At 34.2% G+C, this 22,451-nt stretch overlaps 1 protein-coding gene across 1 annotated transcript; it reads right to left on the minus strand.

Moving 5' to 3' along the window:
• On the minus strand, nucleotides 9,945-20,526 carry LOC109334458 (cullin-1-like). The gene is made up of 20 exons (XM_019570251.1): nucleotides 20,387-20,526; nucleotides 19,886-20,061; nucleotides 19,449-19,548; nucleotides 17,219-17,404; nucleotides 16,953-17,000; nucleotides 16,364-16,567; nucleotides 16,197-16,274; nucleotides 15,927-16,016; nucleotides 15,749-15,829; nucleotides 15,556-15,618; nucleotides 14,183-14,218; nucleotides 14,018-14,104; nucleotides 13,797-13,946; nucleotides 13,655-13,710; nucleotides 12,790-12,910; nucleotides 12,531-12,692; nucleotides 11,239-11,382; nucleotides 10,878-11,096; nucleotides 10,599-10,766; nucleotides 9,945-10,510 (listed from the first exon to the last, which is right to left on the minus strand). The coding sequence occupies exons 2-20, from the start codon at nucleotides 20,023-20,025 to the stop codon at nucleotides 10,409-10,411; spliced, it is 2,235 nt and encodes a 744-aa protein (XP_019425796.1). The 5' UTR covers nucleotides 20,026-20,061; nucleotides 20,387-20,526; the 3' UTR covers nucleotides 9,945-10,408.

Genomic DNA, 22,451 nt, shown 5'->3' on the forward strand with positions numbered 1-22,451 from the left:
TCTTCCTTGAGTCGAGGAAGAGCCTTTGTATCTGGGTCTAGCATATTTTGTAGTGTGCTTCACTCTCATGCTCCTTGGTTCACTCATCTTGCAGGTATAATAGTGATTTAATCGATTGGATAATCGATTTTTCGAATTTGAGGTTTAAGGTTTCTTAAGAGGGGGAAAATGATGAAATATGAATTAGGTAGAGATTTTAGAGAGATGCAACTTATAAGGTAGGAACCGAATTTGCTAATGACCTCTTGAGAACACTCAATTTTGGGAGAAGATCCAGAATGGGGGAAGCAAAGAGGATTAGGGTTCTAAATGAGAAATGACCAAAAAACTTCACTTTAATCTGATACAACACTGCCGTTAATCGATTATCTACAATAGCTTAATCGATTAACCAACATAATGATTTTCAAAACTGAAATTTGGAGCCCACGTAATCGATTAAGTTAAGGCGTTAATCGATTAATCAAAAGATAATTTTCAGATTTTAAAAAAAAATTGAGCGCAGGTAATCGATTAAAATTGGTGTTAATCGATTACTTTGTGAGATGAAAATTTCTTTTGGCTTATGTAACTCAAATTAATCAATTAAGGCACAAAACAATCGATTGTTGACAACATTGATCATAGATTTTAGTGCAATTTATGTATATCTAAAGTATGAATGCAATTCTATTACTAAGAGCAAACCTAAAGGATTTTGACACACTAAGAGAGCCTAAAGCATTCATAAAGATAATCTAAACAAGGACACATACATTCATAACATTTGTCATTCAATAACATATAACATAGATCAAGCAAAGACACATAATAACTCTAGGCAAGTTAGTTTTGATATTTTCCATCAAGTATGCCAAGTTCTCTGCGTAAGACAAAGAATGTATCCCGTGTTAGGGGCTTGGTGAAAATATCTACTAATTGCTTTGAGGTTTCAACAAATTCAAGCATTTAGTCACCTTTTTGTACATGATCTCTTAAAAAGTGATGTCGAATCTCTATATGCTTAGTTCTAGAATGCAGAATTTGGTTTTTCGATAGATTTATGGCACTAATATTATCGTATTTTATAGGAATTTTCACTAGTTTTAAGCCAAAGTCTGATAGTTGCTGCTTCATCCATAGAATCTGAGCGCAACACACGCCTGGGGCAATATATTTCGTTTTGGTGGTAGACAAATCAACACAAACTTGCTTCTTACTACGCATGATACTAGGTAGCTACCCAAAAGGTGGCAAGTCCCGCTAGTACTCTTCCAGTCCAACTTGCATCCCGCAAAGTCAGAATCGAAATATCCTATTAGGGATAAAGAAGCATCCCTAGGATACCATAAACCCATAGATATTGTTCCTTTAAGATATTTCATAACACGTTTTACAGCTCTAAAATGTGATTCCTTAGGTTAGGCTTGATATCTTGCACACACACACACGCTAAACACTATATCGGGGCGGCTAGTAGTTAGATACAATAAGGAACCAATTATGCCATGATATTTTGTTACCTCAATTGCTTTACCTTTTTCATCTTTATCGAGATAGCAGGATGATACCATAGGGGTTGTCGCTTCTTTACATTTATCCATCTCGAATCTTTGCAAAAGTTCTTTGCAATACTTTGTTTGGTGAATGAATATCCCACTTCTCATTTGTTTGATTTTTAGGCCTAGAAAGAATGTTAGCTCACCCATCATCGACATTTCAAACTCCCCTGTCATAATTTCAGAAAATTCGTTACACATCAAATCGTTAGTAGCACCAAATATTATATCATCTACGTAAATTTGTACTAGTAACACATCATTTTCTGACTTTTTTATAAAAAGAGTTGTATCAACCTTGCCCCTTTGAAATCCCTTTTCTAATAAGAAACTACTTAGTTTATCATACCAAGCTCTAGGAGCTTGCTTTAAACCATATAAAGCCTTTTTGAGTTTATAAACATGATTAGGGAATTATGATTTTCAAAATCGGGCGGTTGATTCACATATACTTCTTCTTGAATATACCCATTCAAGAACACACTTTTTACATCCATTTGAAATTTTTTGAAGTTCATTATCGATGCAAAGGCTAGTAACATTCGAATAGCCTCTAACCTCGCAATAGGGGCGTAGGTTTCGTCATAGTCGATGCCCTTATTACAATAAGGCATGCCTTATTACATATAATCAAATCAAATTCGTCCAATTTATTTTTAAAGACCCATTTCGTGCCTATTACGGGATGATCTTTAGGATTAGGGACCAAGTCACATACATTATTATGCTCAAACTGGTTTAGCTCTTCTTGCATAGATATACCCCAGTGTTCATCCTCTAAGGCCTCGTCTATGGTCTTAAGTTCGACTTGAGACACAAATGCTACAAAGTTACAAAGTTTCACTGTGAATTTCGGGTTACCACCCCTGTTGAGATATCACCTATAACCTTGTCGAGTGGATGATCTTTCTTTGTCTTCCACACCATAGGTATTTCTTGATGATCTTCATTTTGATCTTGATCATCTTCAACCTCGTTCTCAATATCCATGTTCTTTGTGTATAAATTTTCCATCGCACTTGAAACAACATCACACACAACCTTCCTCTTCTCTTTCGGAGAAGATTCATCAAATTTTACATGGACAGACTCTTCAACATGCATAATATATTTATTAGATACTCGATATGCTTTACTATGAATAGAATATCCCAAAAATATTTCCTTGTCAGCTTTCGAATCAAATTTACCTAGTAACCTTTTACCATTATTCAATATAAAGCATTTACATCTAAAAGCATGCAAGTATGAAATATTCGGTTTTCGGCCTTTAAGCAATTCATATGGCGTTTTTAAGAGTGTAGGCCTAAGTAATACTCAGTTAATTACATAGCAAGCAGTATGCACCGCATCGGCTCTAAAATATTTAGGGACCTCGCTTTCATTTAGCATTGTTCTAGCTAACTCCTCTAGTACTCGATTTTTCCTCTCAACAACTCCATTTTGTTGAGGCGTTCGAGGATCCGAATACTGATGTAGGATCCCATGCTTTTCACGAAACTTATCAAATAGGTGCTTTTCAAATTCACCACCATGATCGCTGCGAATATACACTATCTTATGATCAAATTGTTTTGAAATTGTTTGGCCAAATTTTAAAATATTTGAAAGCATCGCGCTTTAGAGTGAGAAATAAAATCCACGTAAATCTAGAGTAGTCATCAACAATTACTAGCGCATAGTAGCTACTATCAAAGCTCCTAATTTGTGATGGTCCAAAAAATTCCATATGGAGTAATTCCAAAGGTTTTGTTGTGGATATCACTTTCTTAGTTGAAAATGAACTCTTCACTTGTTTACACTTTTGACAAGTGTTAGAAGAGTCTTTTGATTTAAAATCCAGCTTTGGTAATCCCACTACTAAATTATGTGATGACAACTTAACTAGATGTTTCAAATGAATGTGTGCTAATCGTCTATGCCACAACCAAATGTCACTCTCTTTAGCGATAAAACATTTTGAAAACAGAATGGTGATATCATTCAAATCGACCATATAAATCTTATTTATTCGCTGCCCTATGAACTTAACATCATTATTTACCCCATCACGAATGATGCAACAATTTGAGTCAAAAGATACCTTGTTACCTTTGTCACACAACTGGCTAATGCTTAGTAGGTTGTGCTCTAGTCCTTCGATATATAGCACATTTTCTATCACGGCTTGTGAAGCATTTCCAATTCTTCCAGTGCCTAGTATCTTCCCTCTATTGTTATCTCCATACGTGACATAACCTTTACCATCTAGTGAGAGATCCATGAACTTTGATCTATCACCTATCATATGTCTCGAACATCCACTGTCCAAGTACTAGTGTTGTCCCTAAGTCTGTAGGCATACCTGCAAAGCAAGAGCACTTGCATTTTTTAGGTACCCAAGTTATATTGGATCCTTTCTTGTTAGCAATCAAAGACTCTTGCCCTTTTTTATCCATACATAATTATACGAAACAACTCATATTCATGGGTTAACGCATTCAATCTTGCGCGCTTAACCTCACTTATGCCTTAGTGGGTTACTTGAAAAGTATCCCATATTTCTTTTACATTTTGGCATTGTGACACCCGAAAGAATTCATCGTATGATAAGGCAAATGTTATAATGTTCTTTGCCTTGAGATTGTGCTGGACTTTACGTCTTTCTTCGTTAGTCAACAATCCCTTTGGTTTTTCTTTGGGTTCACCATCCACTAAGTGAAGTGGAGTGAAAGGCTCGTTCACCATCCCTTTGGACTTTACAATGTTTATAGCCTCTGTAAAGATTTGCATGCGCACCTTCCAGTAGGCATACCTTTCGCTACTGAAAATCGGAGGACGGTTGATGGATGTGCCATCACCGCCGAAAGGGTTAGTGGAACCCATAGTGATTAATCCCTTGAATCAACGAATTTAGCGGCCAAGCTAGCACCTTCATACTAGCTCTGATACCACTTCTTGGGTACCAATAAGGTATGATTACACCTAGAGGGGGGTGAATAGGTGTCGCGGATCACCAGTCCTGCTTTTCCGATGTTCTCGCAGATTAACACAGCAATCAATTAATCACAATAATCTAATCAAAACAAGAAGCAATAAAGACTGACTTATAAAGACGTAGGGATAGAGAAAATTTGTTCGAGGATTTTATCCTGGTCGTTTGCGGTCCACTGCAAACTACATCCAGTCCTCCCGGTTGATTTGAGAGATTTTCTTCACTAATCATAAATGTAATTTACAACCACACTTCCAATACAACGAGATATAAACTTCCTTCTTGAAACCGATGAGCCACAAATCTCGGTTTGACCCCTTATCTATGCTTACTTGGATACCACACATTTCCCGCAATTTGGCCCCAGCCAAAGCTCTTGCTCGAATCAAGACTTTCTATCTAATGAAGACTCCTTATTCTCAACCTGTGATGATACCACACATCACGATAATTTTCCTTAATTTCAGAACTTTCGCCGAGTTACTTTGCATACTAGAATGTGCGGATTACAACTCTATAATCGGCTCTAATCACCCTTGACGGAAATATCTCACAAACATAACCCTAAGACCTAATTATGAAATCATGCAAGGAGTGTTTTCAATTGAATGAAAAATGGTTATGCTAAACGAAAATACTTTTCTTTCTTTTATCTCTATTCTCTCTTTTTTCACTCTTGAAGCTCATGCCAGAAAACTCAAAGATACATCAAGATAGCTTTGAAACTTTGTAGCACAGTGAACCTTTTATTCTTTTTCTCAGATATTTTTCGTTCTTTCTTACTGAAGGTGAAGAGAAAACCGTTTTAAAAACGGAATGAATTGTGTTTCAAAATAACAGTATTAGCTTATAACTGATATAACTGATATTAATCGATTAAAGTGTCATGTTAATCGATTAACGTCTTTTTGAAAACAGACTTTCAGTTAATGCTTAATCGATTAAAAAATTACTTAATTGATTAATACACAGAAATCCTTGGAGGTTAGCTACTGTAACTCCATTTAATCGAGTATGACTTTCCTTAATCGATTAAGGATTTCATCAGGACTTAATCGATTACAAACTGAGTTAATCAATTAAATTCATTAAAAATTATTTTTCAATCTTTAAATGGTAAACAACCTATATGATGAATGATCATGCAATCATAATTTTAGAAATGATTAACCTTTATGCATAAAATCATGTATGCTAAATGAAAATGTATGAGTGTTAATTATCATATATTTATGTGTTGATGTTATGCCTCATTTTATGTGATTTTTATTTTAGACTCTTTGTGAGACATTCCATCTTGGGTTTACCTACCCTAAGACTCAATACTAGGCAATCATCTTAGGACTTTAGAAGTAAAAGGACAATCCTAGATTCTATGACAATGACCTTGAGTTTTTGGTATGTGGTTTGTTGAGATGTCCAAGTCTTTAAGCTTCTATGTAAGATCTTCATCAAAACTTCGTAGATCGGTTATAATGGCTGACTATTTGCCATTTCTAAAGACCTTGGAGAGGCAAGTGTAATCCTAGGTATAAAAATTACTAGGTCAAAAGAAGTAATTAATTTGCATCAATTTCACTATTTGGAAAAGATCTTAAAGAAATATAAATACTTTGACTGTAAACCTGCTAGCACACTATATGATCCAAGTGTAAAACTTTTTAAGAACACTAGTGAAGGTGTAAGGCAAACTGAGTATGCTAGCATCATTGGTAGCCTTTGGTATGTCATTGATTGCACTAGACCCGATATTGCCTATGTTGTAGGATTATTATGCAGGTTTACCAGTAGACCTAGTATGGAGAACTAACATGCTATAGAAAGGGTAATGAATACCTTAAGAAAAAAATGAACCTTGGATTACATTACCAAAGGTTTCCAGCTGTCCTAGAAGGTTTCAGCGATGTTGATTGGAATACTCTTTCAGATGATGCCAAAGCAACCAGTGACTATATATTTAGCATACCTGGTGGAGCTGTTTCTTGGAAGTCAAAGAAACATAATATTTTGGCTCATTCCACTATGGAAGCTGAGATGATAGCAATAGCTAGTGAAGAAGCAAGTTGACTGAGAAGTTTGCTTGCAGAGATTCTCATATGGGAAAAACTGATTTCAGTTGTGTTGATCAATTGTGATAGTACCGTGGCAATTACAAAAATAGAGAACCACTTTTATAACAGTAAGAAACCACAAATTCGTTGTAAGCATAACATTATTAGAGAGTTACTCTCTACATGAGCTATTAGAGTGGATCATGTACGCACTGAGAATAACTTAGCAGATCTTTTGATGAAATGACTAGCTAGAGAGAAAGTCCATACTACTTCTCATAGTATAGGACTATTGCCCTTAGAACGAGGATCACTCATGATGGTTACCTGACCTAACTGACTGAAGATCCCAAGAAATATGTTCAATGGGTAATAACAAGTCGTGAAGTGATATGAGAATGAACATGCTATAAAATTATGAGCAACATGATTCCTGCAACATATGTAAGGATGACTTAAACTCTTAATGAAATCTATACTCTAATTGAAGTGGAGTACCTAGGCTACAAAAGTACTCTTGATATACTCCCCTATGTGAATGTGGAAGTGAGAGTCGCTTCCTATGAAATTTTGGGCATAAATTTCTAAAGCGTTCACTATACTAGGATAGACGTGCATGACATTTAACGCAAGAACTTTATAGAATATACATTTGAAAAAGTTGTGTGTGGTTTGATGCTGGAGATGGAGTTCAAGACTACGAGTCATTCTAGTAAAATCTGGATCTTATTCACTATGCAAATGTTCAAATCGTATGACACCTTTGTTTATGCACAATCTTATTGAGACCACATAAATTTCTGGAAATCATTTTCTAATTTCAAGTGGGGGATAGTTGTAATTTGTTGAAAAAAATGATGTTTTGAAGTGAAATGAAAAAAGCTCACTAGTCCCACTTTGCTTGGAGGAGAGAAGTTGAAAGACTTTATAAGCTTTAAGTTGCGGCCCAACATTCTTTTTAATAAAATATTTATTTATTAATTTATTTAATTTTTTAGGGCCCTTTGGGCTTGAACCGTGTTTTGACCAAGTCAACACATATGCAACAAGGAAAAAGCCATTGAAAGATATCTCAACCATTATGATAGAGCCGATGGTAATAGAGTTGTTGGTGAAAGAGCTGTTAGAGGCCACATGCTATAAATAGAGGTCTCATTTCCTCATTATAATTTGCACCAAGTTGAAGGTGTTTACCTCTTAACTTCCCTTTCTCCCCTATTATATTCCGTCGTTCTGACAACCTTCTCCCTCTTTCTTTCTGTGACACTTGAGAATTGGCACATGCAGCCAAAGTGAGAATTTCGAGAAGTGAGACTAGTAGTCAGTATTGTGGAAAAGAATTGGCACAAGTATCCATACTTTGGGAATTCGAGAATTGGCATTGGTAGTCATATTGTGGGTGAATTCGAGAGCAATTCTTATAGTGCAGTAAGAAATCATATAACATAGAACTGAGTTGTTTTATCCTAGGGACGACATGATTGATAGTCTACTTTTATAATTTTAGCAGTACCACAAAACGTCTTAAAGAAAGCGACATGGTCATGACTCAGTCAATAACATTATTTCGTGTCATTAAGAATTGTTGTGAGCTACAGAACAACACAAAATGAATGAAACACTATTATTATATTATTACATTTCAATATCATATTTGTCATTTCAGGTCATCCATCACTTTCCACTAGTTTTCTCTTCATATTTGGTGAGAAAAGATTTTGTGTTGGTATTACCTACTTCAATCTCTCCACTCTTTCTCTTTTCTCAATCAAATGAGAGAAAAATTAAACTTTTCTACAATTTCTTTCCTCCCAACTTCTTCATTCTCCTTTTCTATACAACCAAATAAAGGCTTTAAAACAATAAATATTCTCCTCCCTAGTACTTATGCAGATATGAATTGCATAAGACATTTGTTTAGTGGGAGCACATTTAGTGTTCCATACTTTTTGTCACTTTGTGTGCCATGAATTTGTGATTAGTTAAAAAAATATTTAATAATTAAATTTTAACTTAAATATATTTTTTCTGATCAATCACAAACCCATGGGATATAGAGTGACACAAAGTGTTGGACAATAAATGTGTATCTTTGTTTAGTGGTGTAAGATTTTATTAGATTCTCATAATCACCAAAAAGACAAGAGTTCGATTCTTGAAAGCAACACTTGTTGGGAGAAAATATCTTGATAGTAGCAAAAATATACCAAATTGGTCTTACTAATGTTTTGAATTTGAAACTATTGTAAGATCTACCTTATTAATCTAAAATTTCAAATAAAGTAATATTAAATTTCAAATCAGTAAAGTATAATATTTGCGTAAAAACACGACTTTCCACAAATACTATCACGCTTGACGTGAAAATAGAGAAAACCATACAAGTATATAGCTTCATAAATATTTAAATTGTAATTTCTTCAATTATTTGGTCTTTCAAACTAAATAAAAACGCAAACACAAGCTGAATCACTAATAATATAAACACATAATAGAATACAAAACTGGATTTGAATTCATCAAAATTAAGTCCTACCCAACCTATTCAATATTATCTCTTCTTATAAGAAATGAAATATTTTAACTTCACTTCAAAAGAAAATTTTAAATTTAGAGCTTTGAAGAGATTAGCTCGGATACAGTCCAAACTGAAGAGACATTCATATCAAATAAAAAATGGTTGGCCTACAATCAGACGTTTACAAATCTCCACATAGCTGAAAAGAATTGTCAAAAAGTGACAATGCTTTCAGAAATCATCCCAATACCACAATGTAACGGTAATGGGCTTGAGATATCTAATTGATTGAAATCGTTTCAAATCACATGGTTCAAATCTTCAAAAATCTATTATATGGTTTATCATTAGTCTTTTCGAAGTTAGAAAAAGTTTCTTATAGAATCCCAAGATGATGTTCAGAAGGAAATTCAGTTCAACTTTCACCCAAAATAACTACTTTTCCATTTCAAAAAGGGGAGATATTGATAATGTTGTGAAGTTTTCACAAAATTATATACTTCTAAGGGTTATCTCATTGAGCAATCATTGTCTTCTAATGAGACATCTTCAACCAAAAAAATCAATGAGATCCAAATATCCCCAAGATGCAAATGCAATTCATGTCCTCAATTATATAAATTGTCCACATTACAGACTATATTTCAAGTATCTGAACAGAGATAATGATTCTCTGTTGGACATCCAGAAACAACAATAAAGTGTTTTTCAATAGGTAGAATAACTACATGCATTAATGGTGTCGTTGTACTCTACAATAAACCATGTCTATAGAAATGACATTTAAAACACATGCCAAACCTTTAAAAAGCAAATGCATCTAACATATAATATTGGGACCTTCTCAAATAAGATCAGATGTGACTACAAAATGAATGCCAGTGAAAGATTCTTATAAACACAATCAATATAATAACATCATAGCTATAGGGTTTGGATTCAAATAAGTGATTCATTTGATGATTTCTAAGCTGAGAATCCAATACAATAAACTGCACTGAAACTTAGAGTAACAGAATGCCTATTTTCCTTTGTGGGGTGGGAGAAATAATTAGCACACAGACATGGAAATGCAGCAAATAAAAGGGAAAAGGAAGTGGATGTATCAGTTGAGCTGGACCTACTCATGGAGTGATTACAACTTCTCGAACATGATCACACATCTACAATAGTAGTCCATACTTGGATATAGAGGCAAAATGTACAAGCACCCAGCAGTGCATCCCTTGAAGGAAATTAAGGAACTCATTTTTTGTGTTTGAACATGATCTGGTGCACATTTGCTATCTGCAGTAACCACTTCATTTTCACAATCATCAAGACCCCATCATGCCAAGTACCTGAACATATTTGCATTATCTTTCTCTCTTTCCAAGTAGTCTCGAGAAATCAAATCTTCAATCCGCTTCTTAATGGCCTTGACATCAGGCTGTCATTACATTATTCAATAACGATAACTATGGTGAGGGGGGAAACGATGGAGTAGACAAATTGTTTAGAAGGGGTGAAATACAAACCTTAAACATACGGCCTAATTGTTCAACACACTCCACAACCAACTGCTGGTAAGACAAAACTTTCCGACTCTTCATAATGCGCACAATTGAAGCATCAATAGCATATCTTCTGTCCTTGTCAACATCTTCAATTACTTTTTTCTTCTCATCCACAGGAGGGAGAGGAATCTGCATGACAAATGGTGTGTCTCACTCCAAAAGTAAGTAAACTGAATAGATGAAACAACCAAGCAAATAGAAAAATGAAGAGATTAAGACAAAATTTAATGATAGATGTACCTTGATTCTCCTCATTTTGTCGGTAAACTTTGAATTGAATTCAAAATTATCAGTAGAAGATATTGTTTTCGTGTTTGGCTCCTTGGTAAGAACCTTGTACTTGGCACATGACAAGGAGTGGAGCAGTCTAATAACATCATCATCAGATAAGTTTAATTGGGTCATGATCTCCGAATAACTTAGTCTATCTGAGGAATTAAAAAGAAGCAATGCAGAAGCCTGTTGAAAACGAAGAAATAATATTGGGCAAGTAGAAAATATTAAAACAAGGATGTGAGGACATCACAAAATTGAAAAACTGAAGAGTGAGAACATAACAGATACACTCAAGAAGCACATGGTAAGCATTAAGAAATATAACCTGGTAAGTTGTCACAATCAGCTCCATAGTTTTTGGTTCAAATTTCCCGCTAATGTTGCAGGTACCCAAGGAGTATATCCATGTAAGTTTTCTGTGCTTAGTTTTTGTCTGATAAAATTCCTTGAAAACTTCAACGCACCTCACCTAAAATGCAATAAATAAAGAGAAAGGTTTCAGTTACAATTGTGAACCTAAAATGAACTAACTGTAGGTTTAAGTAGTATCAAACACTTTTTAAAGTTCAACATAGTCTAAGAAGAACACAGACAAATACAAATACAACAAGATCTAAAAATAGTAGGATACAGTCCATCTCCCTCTCTCTATATATACACACACATACATATACGTAGGGGCATATCTAGCGAGAGGAATGTCTACTTCAAAATTATGAGAAACAAATCTTGATCATTCGGGAATATATGGATGGTCAAAGTTAAAAGTTACTTCATAATCACATGATGGCTTTAAAAGTGACATGCATTTATCTTCCAATCTCTATCATTCAAAAAAGATCCAACTGTCAAGATCCACTTTTCTCACATCTCACAATAACAAGGTGTTCTTATGTGATATGGTCCTTATGTGCGTCTATATGCTTCAAAATTTACATTATCTTGATATATGCCATAGGTCCCAATATATGCTACTTGGTAAGCATGGAGTCACATTTTCCAAAAAAAAAAAATATTAAACCAACTCATGGCACTTTATTTTGTTCTCCACCATCGCTGTAGTGGTGGCACATTATTTTGCTCTCCACCATCGCTGCAGTGGTGGCACATTATTTTGCTCTCCACCATCGCTGCAGTGGTGGCACATTATTTTGTCTCCACCATCGATGCAATGATGATACATTATTTTGCTCTCCACAATCACCGCAATGGTGGCACTTCATTTTACTCTCCACCACGACAGAATGGTGTCACAACAGCTAAGTAGCAGATAGAGATAGATAAGCTAAATGAGAGGGTGCATCACAATGAAAAACACCATGGTACAGCTAGGAATAGCAGTACTGATATTGAGTAATTGAGGGCTCCGATAACGGATAACTGATAATTGGGTGTAAAACCAGTTTTTACTTCCTTTTTATTCAAAATGGCAATTGAGTTGCTTATTTTAAGTTTAAATTGGGTGTTCTGCAGTGTTCCCAATATGACATGTGATCGAGCAAATTTTTTTAACTGGACACAAACACATGTTTGACACAGACACGACACCATAATAGTGTGTCCATAAAATCATTGTGCATCACACAGAAGATAATAGCAACAAGATTACACATATACCATTTCTGCTGGAAGGTTGAGATCAAAGGATTTGTAACTAGGCCAGAAGCCAGTGGTCAGTACTGTGACTGTCAAATCAATTCCAGGATCTGCGCTAGGAGTATTGCTTAAATACTCCTCAAAGCTTGTTTGGTTCTCCTTTGCCAATGTCAAATCTGTAACCTGGTAGAAGCAAGAAGCAATTAAATATTCTTTTGTCACTCTACCAAGTAATGAGTTAGTATAAGAGCTCCATTTACAAAGACATGAAAACACTGACCATTCCTTCCATCTTTGAGGTAAATTGACCACCACATTGTTGCTTTAATTTTGTCAAAATGCTTCTCTCATGGTCATCATTGGCACTCTTGTCAAATAAAAGCCTTCGAGCAAGCTTCTTCCTGCAAGCCGTCAGACAAGAACTATATGAGTATTATTTTAAAGAAAATCTCATTATCTGAAAAATAGTTAATTTTAATACTCAACAAATAGCCAGAAAAACCAGCTTCTAAATATGGCATTAATAAAATGCTGTTAAAAGAAAGGAATTTCCATGGAGGACTACAAATGTATAATTGATCATGTCATGAAGAGCAACCAAAATCCTAAACGCAATGCCAGAGAGGATATGTTTAGTATCCCTACTTTCAATTTGAAGAATAGGGAAGACATTTTCCATCTTCATTTTTTGTCCTAAAAACTCCATAGTCCTGGTCTCATTACAATATTCCTAAGACACAGTAAGCTCATAAAAAATATAAGGTTAAAATGTAAATATTAAACAAAAAGAAATTTGCATTTCCAAGTGATTGCAATAATGCTTCAATTTCCTTGACCGACCACTTTCCTTTTTCTAGTCTTCAACTCCCCTTTAACTCTTCTACCCAAAATAAGTATCCCATTTTCCAGTAACATACATCAAGAGAAAGAGGGGGGAGGGATCAGCTTTAGGGGCAGCCACAAAATTAGTTCTTGAAAACAATTTGGAAGTATTTTTTTATAAAACAATTACGAACAACAAACTTATCCAACAACTGCTAAAACAATTAAGCAGCACCCTTGAGAAGCATTATGAACCCCTTATTTAGCCAAAAGTTTAAACTTAACAATCATCACATAAAATTTTAATATCTATGGTGTTTTACCTATAGAATTCAGCAAACAAATCTTTATCACTAATATAGGCAAGCAGCTTGACAACCTGCAAATAAACCAAAAATATCCGAATTTCAAAACCACGAGCATAATGTTTGTAAAACTATAATGAAAAACTAGTCTGATACAGACCTTTTCTAGAGTTTCTTCAATTGCTTCATCACTCAGCTTTTCACTTCCTCCTTTCTTCAGGATATTATCACAAAATGTGGCAAGCAGTTCTGCACTTGAGCTTCCACCAACACCCTTGTTGCAAAAGATCTCAAAAGCCTCCTTAAGCGCCTATAAGATCAAAACTTTCAGATAACATATCAATTCAATGTAACAATTTCAATTCATTCCATGATCATAACCTTGTGGAAAAGAGTATGGTTCTGGAAGCAGTTGTTAACATATGCCAGGTACTTGTCATGAAGCTCAATCACCTTCCTAACAAAAACCTGAATAAAGAGATCAATGTCAGTTTCAACAAATGAATAATCTAGTTAAATTTGTAATATAATTTTTTTGGAGATTACCTGCTCCTGTAAACCAACAATATCCTTTTTCTCTGGCTGCAGAAATTTTAAATTAAAAGGTATTAGGAAGGCCAGTGGCAAACATAATTTGCTTCAGAAGTATGAAAATTGCATGTAAAATGAGAGTGGGATAACAGTTTATCTGGAAAGCAGCTTCAAATCATGCCCAACCTACTATAAATTTAAAATGAATGATAGTGACATCAACTTCATAGCAAATTGCAAAAATAGAAAATACAAAAGAAAAAGACCAGAAAAAGAACTACTACAGAATCATTTCAATTTGTTTGGGTTGATTTCTCAACTTTTTATTGATGAGTTGGATCAACTTTATGCATTTTCTTCTATTTCCCTTGTCTTGATGATTAGTTATTGTTCGAAATTCAATAAAGTTGTAAACCCATACAATCTTCAATTAAGTTAAACAAAACATGTTATATTGTGGAGACAAGTCCAAATAATATATAAGTCAATGTATGATGTATCTTCATTATTTTTGGTTACAAAATGCATCAACAACTCTAAAGAGATATTGTTTAAATCACTCTTATACTATATCGTAACGAACCAAAAATAATAAAGAGGTTTTGACTCGTATATTATTTGGATTTGTCTTCACAATATATCATATTTTGCTTAACTTAATTACACTTATTGTCCTTTTTATTTTAAAGATTACACTTATTTCTTCTACGGAGGTAGTCAATGTAATGTACATATATAAATTAGGGGAGGTTTTGTAGGAGTAAAAAAGAGAGGGGTGGTTTGTGTAATTTCGCTAAAACTCAGGGGTATTAGTGTAATTTACTCTAATCATTACCATTATGATCTTTTATATATATTATTTGCCAAGTAAAAGCAGTTTGAAGGGTTTCCTCAACACCATATGAGCTTACTGATTATTATATTTATAAACCTAGACTGTTTCTCCAACATAACCAACCTCATCTAGTGGGACTGAGGCTTGGTTGCTCCCACTACTTACAAAAATTTCTTAACACATTTCCAAGTTACAAACATAAATTAATCTCCACTTCTTTAGTTGGAGATGAAATATTCAAGAGTAACCACTAGAAATCCCTTTTACATTCTCTTAACATTTGAACGGGGTAAATTTTATAAACACATTGAAGATTCATCATGTCACAGAGTAATGTACCCCCAAGTTGAAAACTAATGTTTCATCTTCTATATTTAATTTGGAAAAACAGTATATTATTGACAAGCAATTCTGAACAGACTCCAATACTGAGATTTACTATTGGGAACTAGGCATGGTAGAGCATATCAATCTTTTCTCAATCATTGTAACAGAGAAGATAACAATCCAATCAGAAATAAGAAAAACTAAAGAATGAGTAAGAAAAAAATACCTTTTTGTTACTCGCTGCATCTTCAGCCAGTTTTACCAATGCCATACCCTCAGCAGTAACATGCTGTGTTATGGAAGAGAGAAAGCATTTATAGAACAGTTGTCAAGAATGAAAGGAGAACATGACAAAACTCCAATTTTAACTGACATACTTAAAAAGGGAGGAAAAACATAGATATAGGTTTGATGCTAACCTGTTTAAATATACTGGAAACAGGATCTAAGCCTCGTGGTATTTTAGAGAAGAGCCTAAACATCCTCGACAAGTCTTCAACCTAAGCATTTAAAGGGAAACATGAAAATACTGTTAATACATTATAGTTAGCTTTAAAAACTTGTCAGAATCATGGGCGAGAATAAAGTAAATAGTACCTTGTCGTCTCTAAGTAATGCATGACATCCAGAATGTTCTTTTTCGAGGAGTTGGTTTGCATAAACAGACAATAGCTCATGTTGAACTTTCTACAAGAGAGAAAAATTCCAAAAGTGAGAAAAGGCAGAACATTGCAGGAATCAATAAATGGAACTATACGAAATCACAATGATTGCTAATAATTGTTTTCTTTGAATTGCTAAGAAGTGCTCCATTCAACATAGCAGGAAACCAATTAAGGAAATAATAGCACAAAATGAAGAATGAACCTCTAATAACTTTGGCTCGCTACTAGAGTGCAAGTAATGAGCAACCCTATCCTTCTCCCGTTTTAAGCACTCCTCAGCCTGTGATGAAAGACACGATATAAATAGAAGTCATTCAGCAATGCAGTTGTAGAAACAAAGTTATAGTAATCATCGTAAAGACATATTACCTTGAGCATATAATCAGGACAAGAATCTTCTAGAATCCAATTTGATGCCTTTCGAGAATAATAAGCAGAAGTGTCTTTGAGCATGGCAGCTTCAAAATCATCCTCATAGTGATCCATTTGTCCCATTCCAATTTCAACAAATATATCTAATACATTCTTCAATAGAGCTCGATCAATCTGCTCTCCTTCACGTTCTTGATCAATCTTTGAGCAAAAAGGAAAGGTTAACTTATCTATATCTATGAACATTGAAAACTGTCAATAACCAACTATCCTAAAAGCTTAAGCTCATAGGTTAAGGCTTATGAATGGTTTTAATATCTAACACTCCCCCTCATGCAAGGGCCCTCTGAGCGTGAATAATGCACAGACCCACCAAACCTCATCCTCAAATTGAACTTTTATTTTATAGAATAGGGGGCAACAAGGATCGAACTCCTAACCACTTGGTCAGAGAGGCTCTGATGTTATGTCATCTATTCATTGTTAACTATATCCTAAAAGCTTAAGCTATTAAGTCAAGCCTCATGAATTGTTGTTATATCTAAGAAAAATATTGCATAATAAGGATAAGGTAGAAAAAACATACAAGAGAAATTACTGCATCTCTGACTTTCCCATTTAATTCCTTGTAAACCTACAAATAGTAAAACCCATAAAATTATCTTGTTACGAATTAGCATTAAAACTTAAATGGAATGACAATAATAGGAAAGCAAGCTAATTAGTAATAGCACTACAAAACTTGTTTGTATTTATGACATGAACATGAATAGCTAATTGAAAGAATTGACATAGCATCATATATGGTTCAGTTTGAAAATTTTCATAATTTAAGGTTTACTGCAAAATTACCAAATCACGGAAGCAAGTCAGCCCAACTTCATTGAGTGGTGGGAGTGACCTCCGAGCAATAAAGTAGCGATCCAAATAGTGAAAGAAACGAGAAAGCCACCTAACCATAATTTTATGGTTTGCCCACCTCTTGACAAGTTCTCTCAACATATATTCATCATGCTTCTCTCTCAAAGAGGGTAATACCTGAACCAAAGAAAATAATTCTATTTCAATAAAAGAAAAGATGAAAACAAAAAATCAGTAATAGATGAAATCATCGAAGTAACATAATGGACTATTAAATATTTTATGGTTAAAACATCTAAGAAATTAAATTCACCACCTTCCATAACACATCACCCACCCTAAAAAGGACTCAGCATATTATACGCACATATAATAATTGATGCCTTGATGGTTTTGAAAATATAACATTTAAGCCTGTTTAGTTTGAGAAAACGTTTTCTTATTTTCATTTGCTGCTACTACTGATATTCGTAATAGTGAACCGATATTTTTTATTCTATTTTCTATTATTTATGGATGTGGTTCGCTCTTTTCATTCTGGTTCTTGCTTTCAAATGTTTGAACCGGAAACTGTGGGAAAATAATTTTTGATTAGTTTTCACTATTTCCTGTTCAAATCTTTGAAAACAAGAAATAGAACAAAAACAACAACATTTATAATTAACAGAAAATGGAATAAAAATACAAGGTCACTATTACAATCATCAATATCAAATAATAGTAGAAAATAGAAAACATTTTCTCAAATCGAAGAGACCTTCAGTAGTCGACCAAATTTGCTGTTAGAGGTAAAAAGGGACGGGTAAGAGTCAATGGAACTTTGAGAAGTCCTCCAACAATATTTATATAAAGGATCAGCTTATTATATACAATACCCATATGGACTCTACATAAAAAAACTCGTTCACACAATTATACACACACACCAAAATAACTGCTGAATATGGAGCTCATGCTAAAAAAAATGATATATTGCAATGAAAGGGTGGCTTTGTGCATGAGGCTCCCATCTAGTGTGTTCTAAGGAGGGTAGATGTATAACGCTAATTGCTATACTGCAATTACTTTATAAAAGTTAGTCATGTTATTGCTTGGAAAATTAAATGTATCAGTAATAGGTCTTACATTCCAGAAAAGTTCCAGTTAGCCTTTCAATGCCAGAGAACGAATTAAAGATTTTTCTTACATTCCAGAAAATGGTCACCTAGTAGTATGTTCAAGAGGAAAGTTTGTGTTTCAAACTAATTTCTTTGAAAATAATGAACTGTTACTATTGAAGCTAGAAGAAGCATGCCATTTTATTAAATGGTGTCGCAGCTGAAAGCAAGCAACAAGCACAGGTATCTGTACACCATAGAAGTATTTTCCTCAATTGGACGATGAATACTCTTATTCTCAAAACAATTATACACAACTAAGACTACAGCTCTACTTTAACAGACTATAACTCCATGAAAATCCTATAAAACAATGAAATAAAAATAAATAATATCAAACACATAGGTAAGTGGGTTGTGATTTACCACAATATCTAGTATAGGTATCGTTATTAGGGGATTTACTTGGTTGAATCATCATGTCAAGGGGTAGGCTTAATTGGCTCCTGCCACTACTGCTGCGACCTACCCCCTGTTTTTGAGCAAGACACCTCAGAAGATATCTCTTATCCCACTATTGTCTGACTATGCAATGTGCTTAGTGTCATGACTGCTGCTTTGCTGCATTCTTCACTTCCATAAATAAAAGGCTGCAATCCTAATTATATTGCAGCTCTGATTCAAATTCAAAACATTCCCCCTATGTCCATACATATTTAAAACTATGGTTCACAGGTCACATAGAAGATTGAATATTCCAAATATCAAATTTTTAAGGGGTTTATAAGAATTAGGTAACCACTCATTAAGCCATGTTTTACTCACTTGTTTTGGATCTAGAAAAACAGTCTAAGAACTATTTGGTTGATCATACACAGTTTTCCTAAACGGAAGAAAAGATGTAACACTGGTATTGTGTTCTACTGTTCCTGTAGTGTTAGGAACAATCATAAAATAATTAAATTGTGATTATTTTGATATTTTAGGATATTATATAATACTAATCAAGTATTTACCCTTGCAGGAAAGTAGCAAACAACTATTAGCTAAATAATACATCAAAGGTAATTTGAAATCTGCCCAAATAGTTAAACATATGATATTCAAACAATAGCATTACTCACAGTTGATATGATGTACTCTTCAAATGATTCCCTGTATTTGTCATACAATTGTTGGGAATAATCATGAGGAGGCTTTTGGGTGCACATATTGTATATGGTCCTGCAACATGATTTAAGGAAAAGCAATTCCAGAAAGCAAAGCAAACCAAACCAAATTTGATTGAACACATAAGTCTGTTTGTGAGATTGTTTTCGGAGGGTAATGCAGGGAAGGAAAATGTTTGAGAGCCATGAAATACACTTATAAGATAGCTCTGAATCCTTCTCTTTCCCTTCCTCACCAGAAAACTCAACTCGCAAACAGACTATTAATGGCGTGTTTGTAAATTTATTTTTGGAGATAACCACACCTCACTCTTCCCTTTCTTTTCCTCCAAAGCTAAACTCACAAACACGCCTTTAACAATTAATCACATATACGTTTTCGAGACGGATACGTATATAACATCATATAATCCTCAGAGCTGAACTGAGGCTCGGGCAGCCCTTCTAGAATGTTCTTCAATTTCATTATGCCCTTCTGCATAAAATCCCATCCTTGTTCCAAGTCAATAGTCTTGCGCTCACTCAGAGACATGTCGGCAAACTAAATTTCAAGCCCAGGTACCAAAATCTGCAATCAAATTCAAAAATTCCAACAAAACAATGAAAAAACACACCGAATTTTAAATTTTTAACCAAAATAATTTCAACTCCCTTGAATGAAATCACAATAAATATCACGCAATTCCAGAGTTAAAAACCTAATAGTGTCAATTCAAAAAAACATTGCAATTGACACAACAACGTCGAACATAGTAATTCTGAAATTCGATACTGGTAAAGCAAAAGAAAAACTAGGAAGCGAAATCGAATCAGAAAAAAAGGGAAGATTGAGCAGCGGAGAAGAGAAATAGATGGATGAATATGAAGTAATTGGAGGAATGAAGGGTGAATACCGTGGATTGAAGATGAAATCGTGCAGATGTTGGATGAAATGAAACCCTAGAAATGGTTGGTGTGGGAAAAGAGGGAAAATCAAGGACAGAGAAAGAAGTGAACTCCCGAACGAAGAGAACAATCATCCATTCGGGTATTAAATATCGCGGCTTAATCAATGTTATTATAAGCCATTATTTAAAAAATGGGTTTATTATTACCAATAAAAGTTATTATTCTAGGTAAAAACAAATAAAAATAATATAAATGGATAAGAACATAAAAAGTTGATCTATTTGTGTAAGATCAAAGTGTGATCCACACATGCAATAAAATGCTTGATTAGTGGTGAACCACTTATTTGGAATTTATCTATATCTTCCATCATATATTAGTGTCTTGTTCATTAATAATGAGATACTTATGATTATATCCAAATGATGTAATGATTTAGTAAACAAAATTATATTAAGAGTTAATATCTATTTTGATTCGTTAAATTTTTTAAATATATTAGTTTGATCCTCAAAAATTAAAAACTAAAATTGGTCCCAAAAGATATTAAATGTGAATCATATTAGTTATTTTTAGCATGTTTTATAACCCTAAAAAACTTATGTCTAATGTTATTGGTTTAGACTTTTCATTTTTGAAAGATTAAACTAGGACACATAAAAATTTTGAGAGACCAAAACAGATATTTATTGTACATTATCTAATAGCCATATAAAAACTTTAGAGCTATTAACTCTTAGATATATAATTTAAATTTTTGACACTTCTCTAAGGATATTATCTATTAATAAAAAGTTTGTATTTTCTCTTGTGAACACATGGATGTATGTTATATTCCTAGAATCTTATTACGTATTTTAGGCCTTATTTTACCCCACTCTATTTGATATTCATTTTGAAAAGAATGGATTGTAATGTTGACATTTATATTTATTTTAGTTAGCAATATTAGCCAACTTCTTGTGATTAATATTTAGAGTTTAGACAACTATTTTTAAAGGCGAGTATAGTTTCCTTTTTTATGAAGCTACATAAAGCTTAATTTTGTGGAATTAGTCTCGTTTTGTTGAAAATTACAATATTTGAATTTTATCCTTCCTTTGATAGAGGAGAAAGGGAGGGGAAAGAGAATGAGAGGAGAAAAGTTTATCAAAGAAGAAAGAAGATGCCCATATACATCTATGCATCATGGCCAAGCTAAGGCTAACCAAGGAACCACACATCGTGACCAAGGTTGGTCGAGGAACCAAGCATCGTGACGAGCCAAGTTGGCCAAATCTGACCGAGAAGGCCCACATCATAATTGAGCCAAGTTGGCCCATACTGACCGAGGAAACCAATATCGTGAACGAGCCAAATTGGCCCAGTATGACTGAGGCACATGAGCATGCATCAAGACGTGGCTGAGCCAATTGGACCGAGGTGCATGAGCATGCATCAGGACGTGACTGAGCTAGCCCGACCAAGGCGCATTAGCACCCATCAGGATGTGACCCAGGCAGTTTGGTCAAGATATCAACACCTACATCAAGCCATGAACAAGGCCCTACATCAAGCCATGAACAAGGCCCAACACCAAGCCATGGTCTAACCATTCTGACTGAGGCTTTCACACCTACACCAGGCCAAGGCCCAACACCAGATCTCAACCAAGACAACATACTTCATAGCAAACGTTTTGTTACATTACTTGCTCTACAAGTTATCATTATAATTAGTGTATTTGGCATATTTAACATGTGCCTAAATTAAGATAGTTAGTTAAGATTTAGTTCCATCATCACTCTTGTATATAATGATTAGGTAATCTATTTTTGTAATCAATCAAGAGATTAATTCTCATTCAATCAATAAAGAAGTCAAGGTTATTCTTCTTTCTTGTTTTCTTACAATGCTTATCTGTGGATTGTTAATCCTTGGTTGAAGAATTTCTTCACTTTCTTTGAAAGTTGAAGAGAAAGATGAGATTTCTTTCCTTTTGTGGAGGAGAGAGTTTAAGAAAAGAGAATAAAATTGAGCAGGTTCACCAAAATTCTTTCTTCTTCTTGTGAAGAGAAAGTGAGAGAAAAA

The sequence above is a fragment of the Lupinus angustifolius genome, chromosome LG19, assembly GCF_001865875.1.
Source record: "Lupinus angustifolius cultivar Tanjil chromosome LG19, LupAngTanjil_v1.0, whole genome shotgun sequence".
NCBI classification, from domain to species: domain Eukaryota; kingdom Viridiplantae; phylum Streptophyta; class Magnoliopsida; order Fabales; family Fabaceae; genus Lupinus; species Lupinus angustifolius.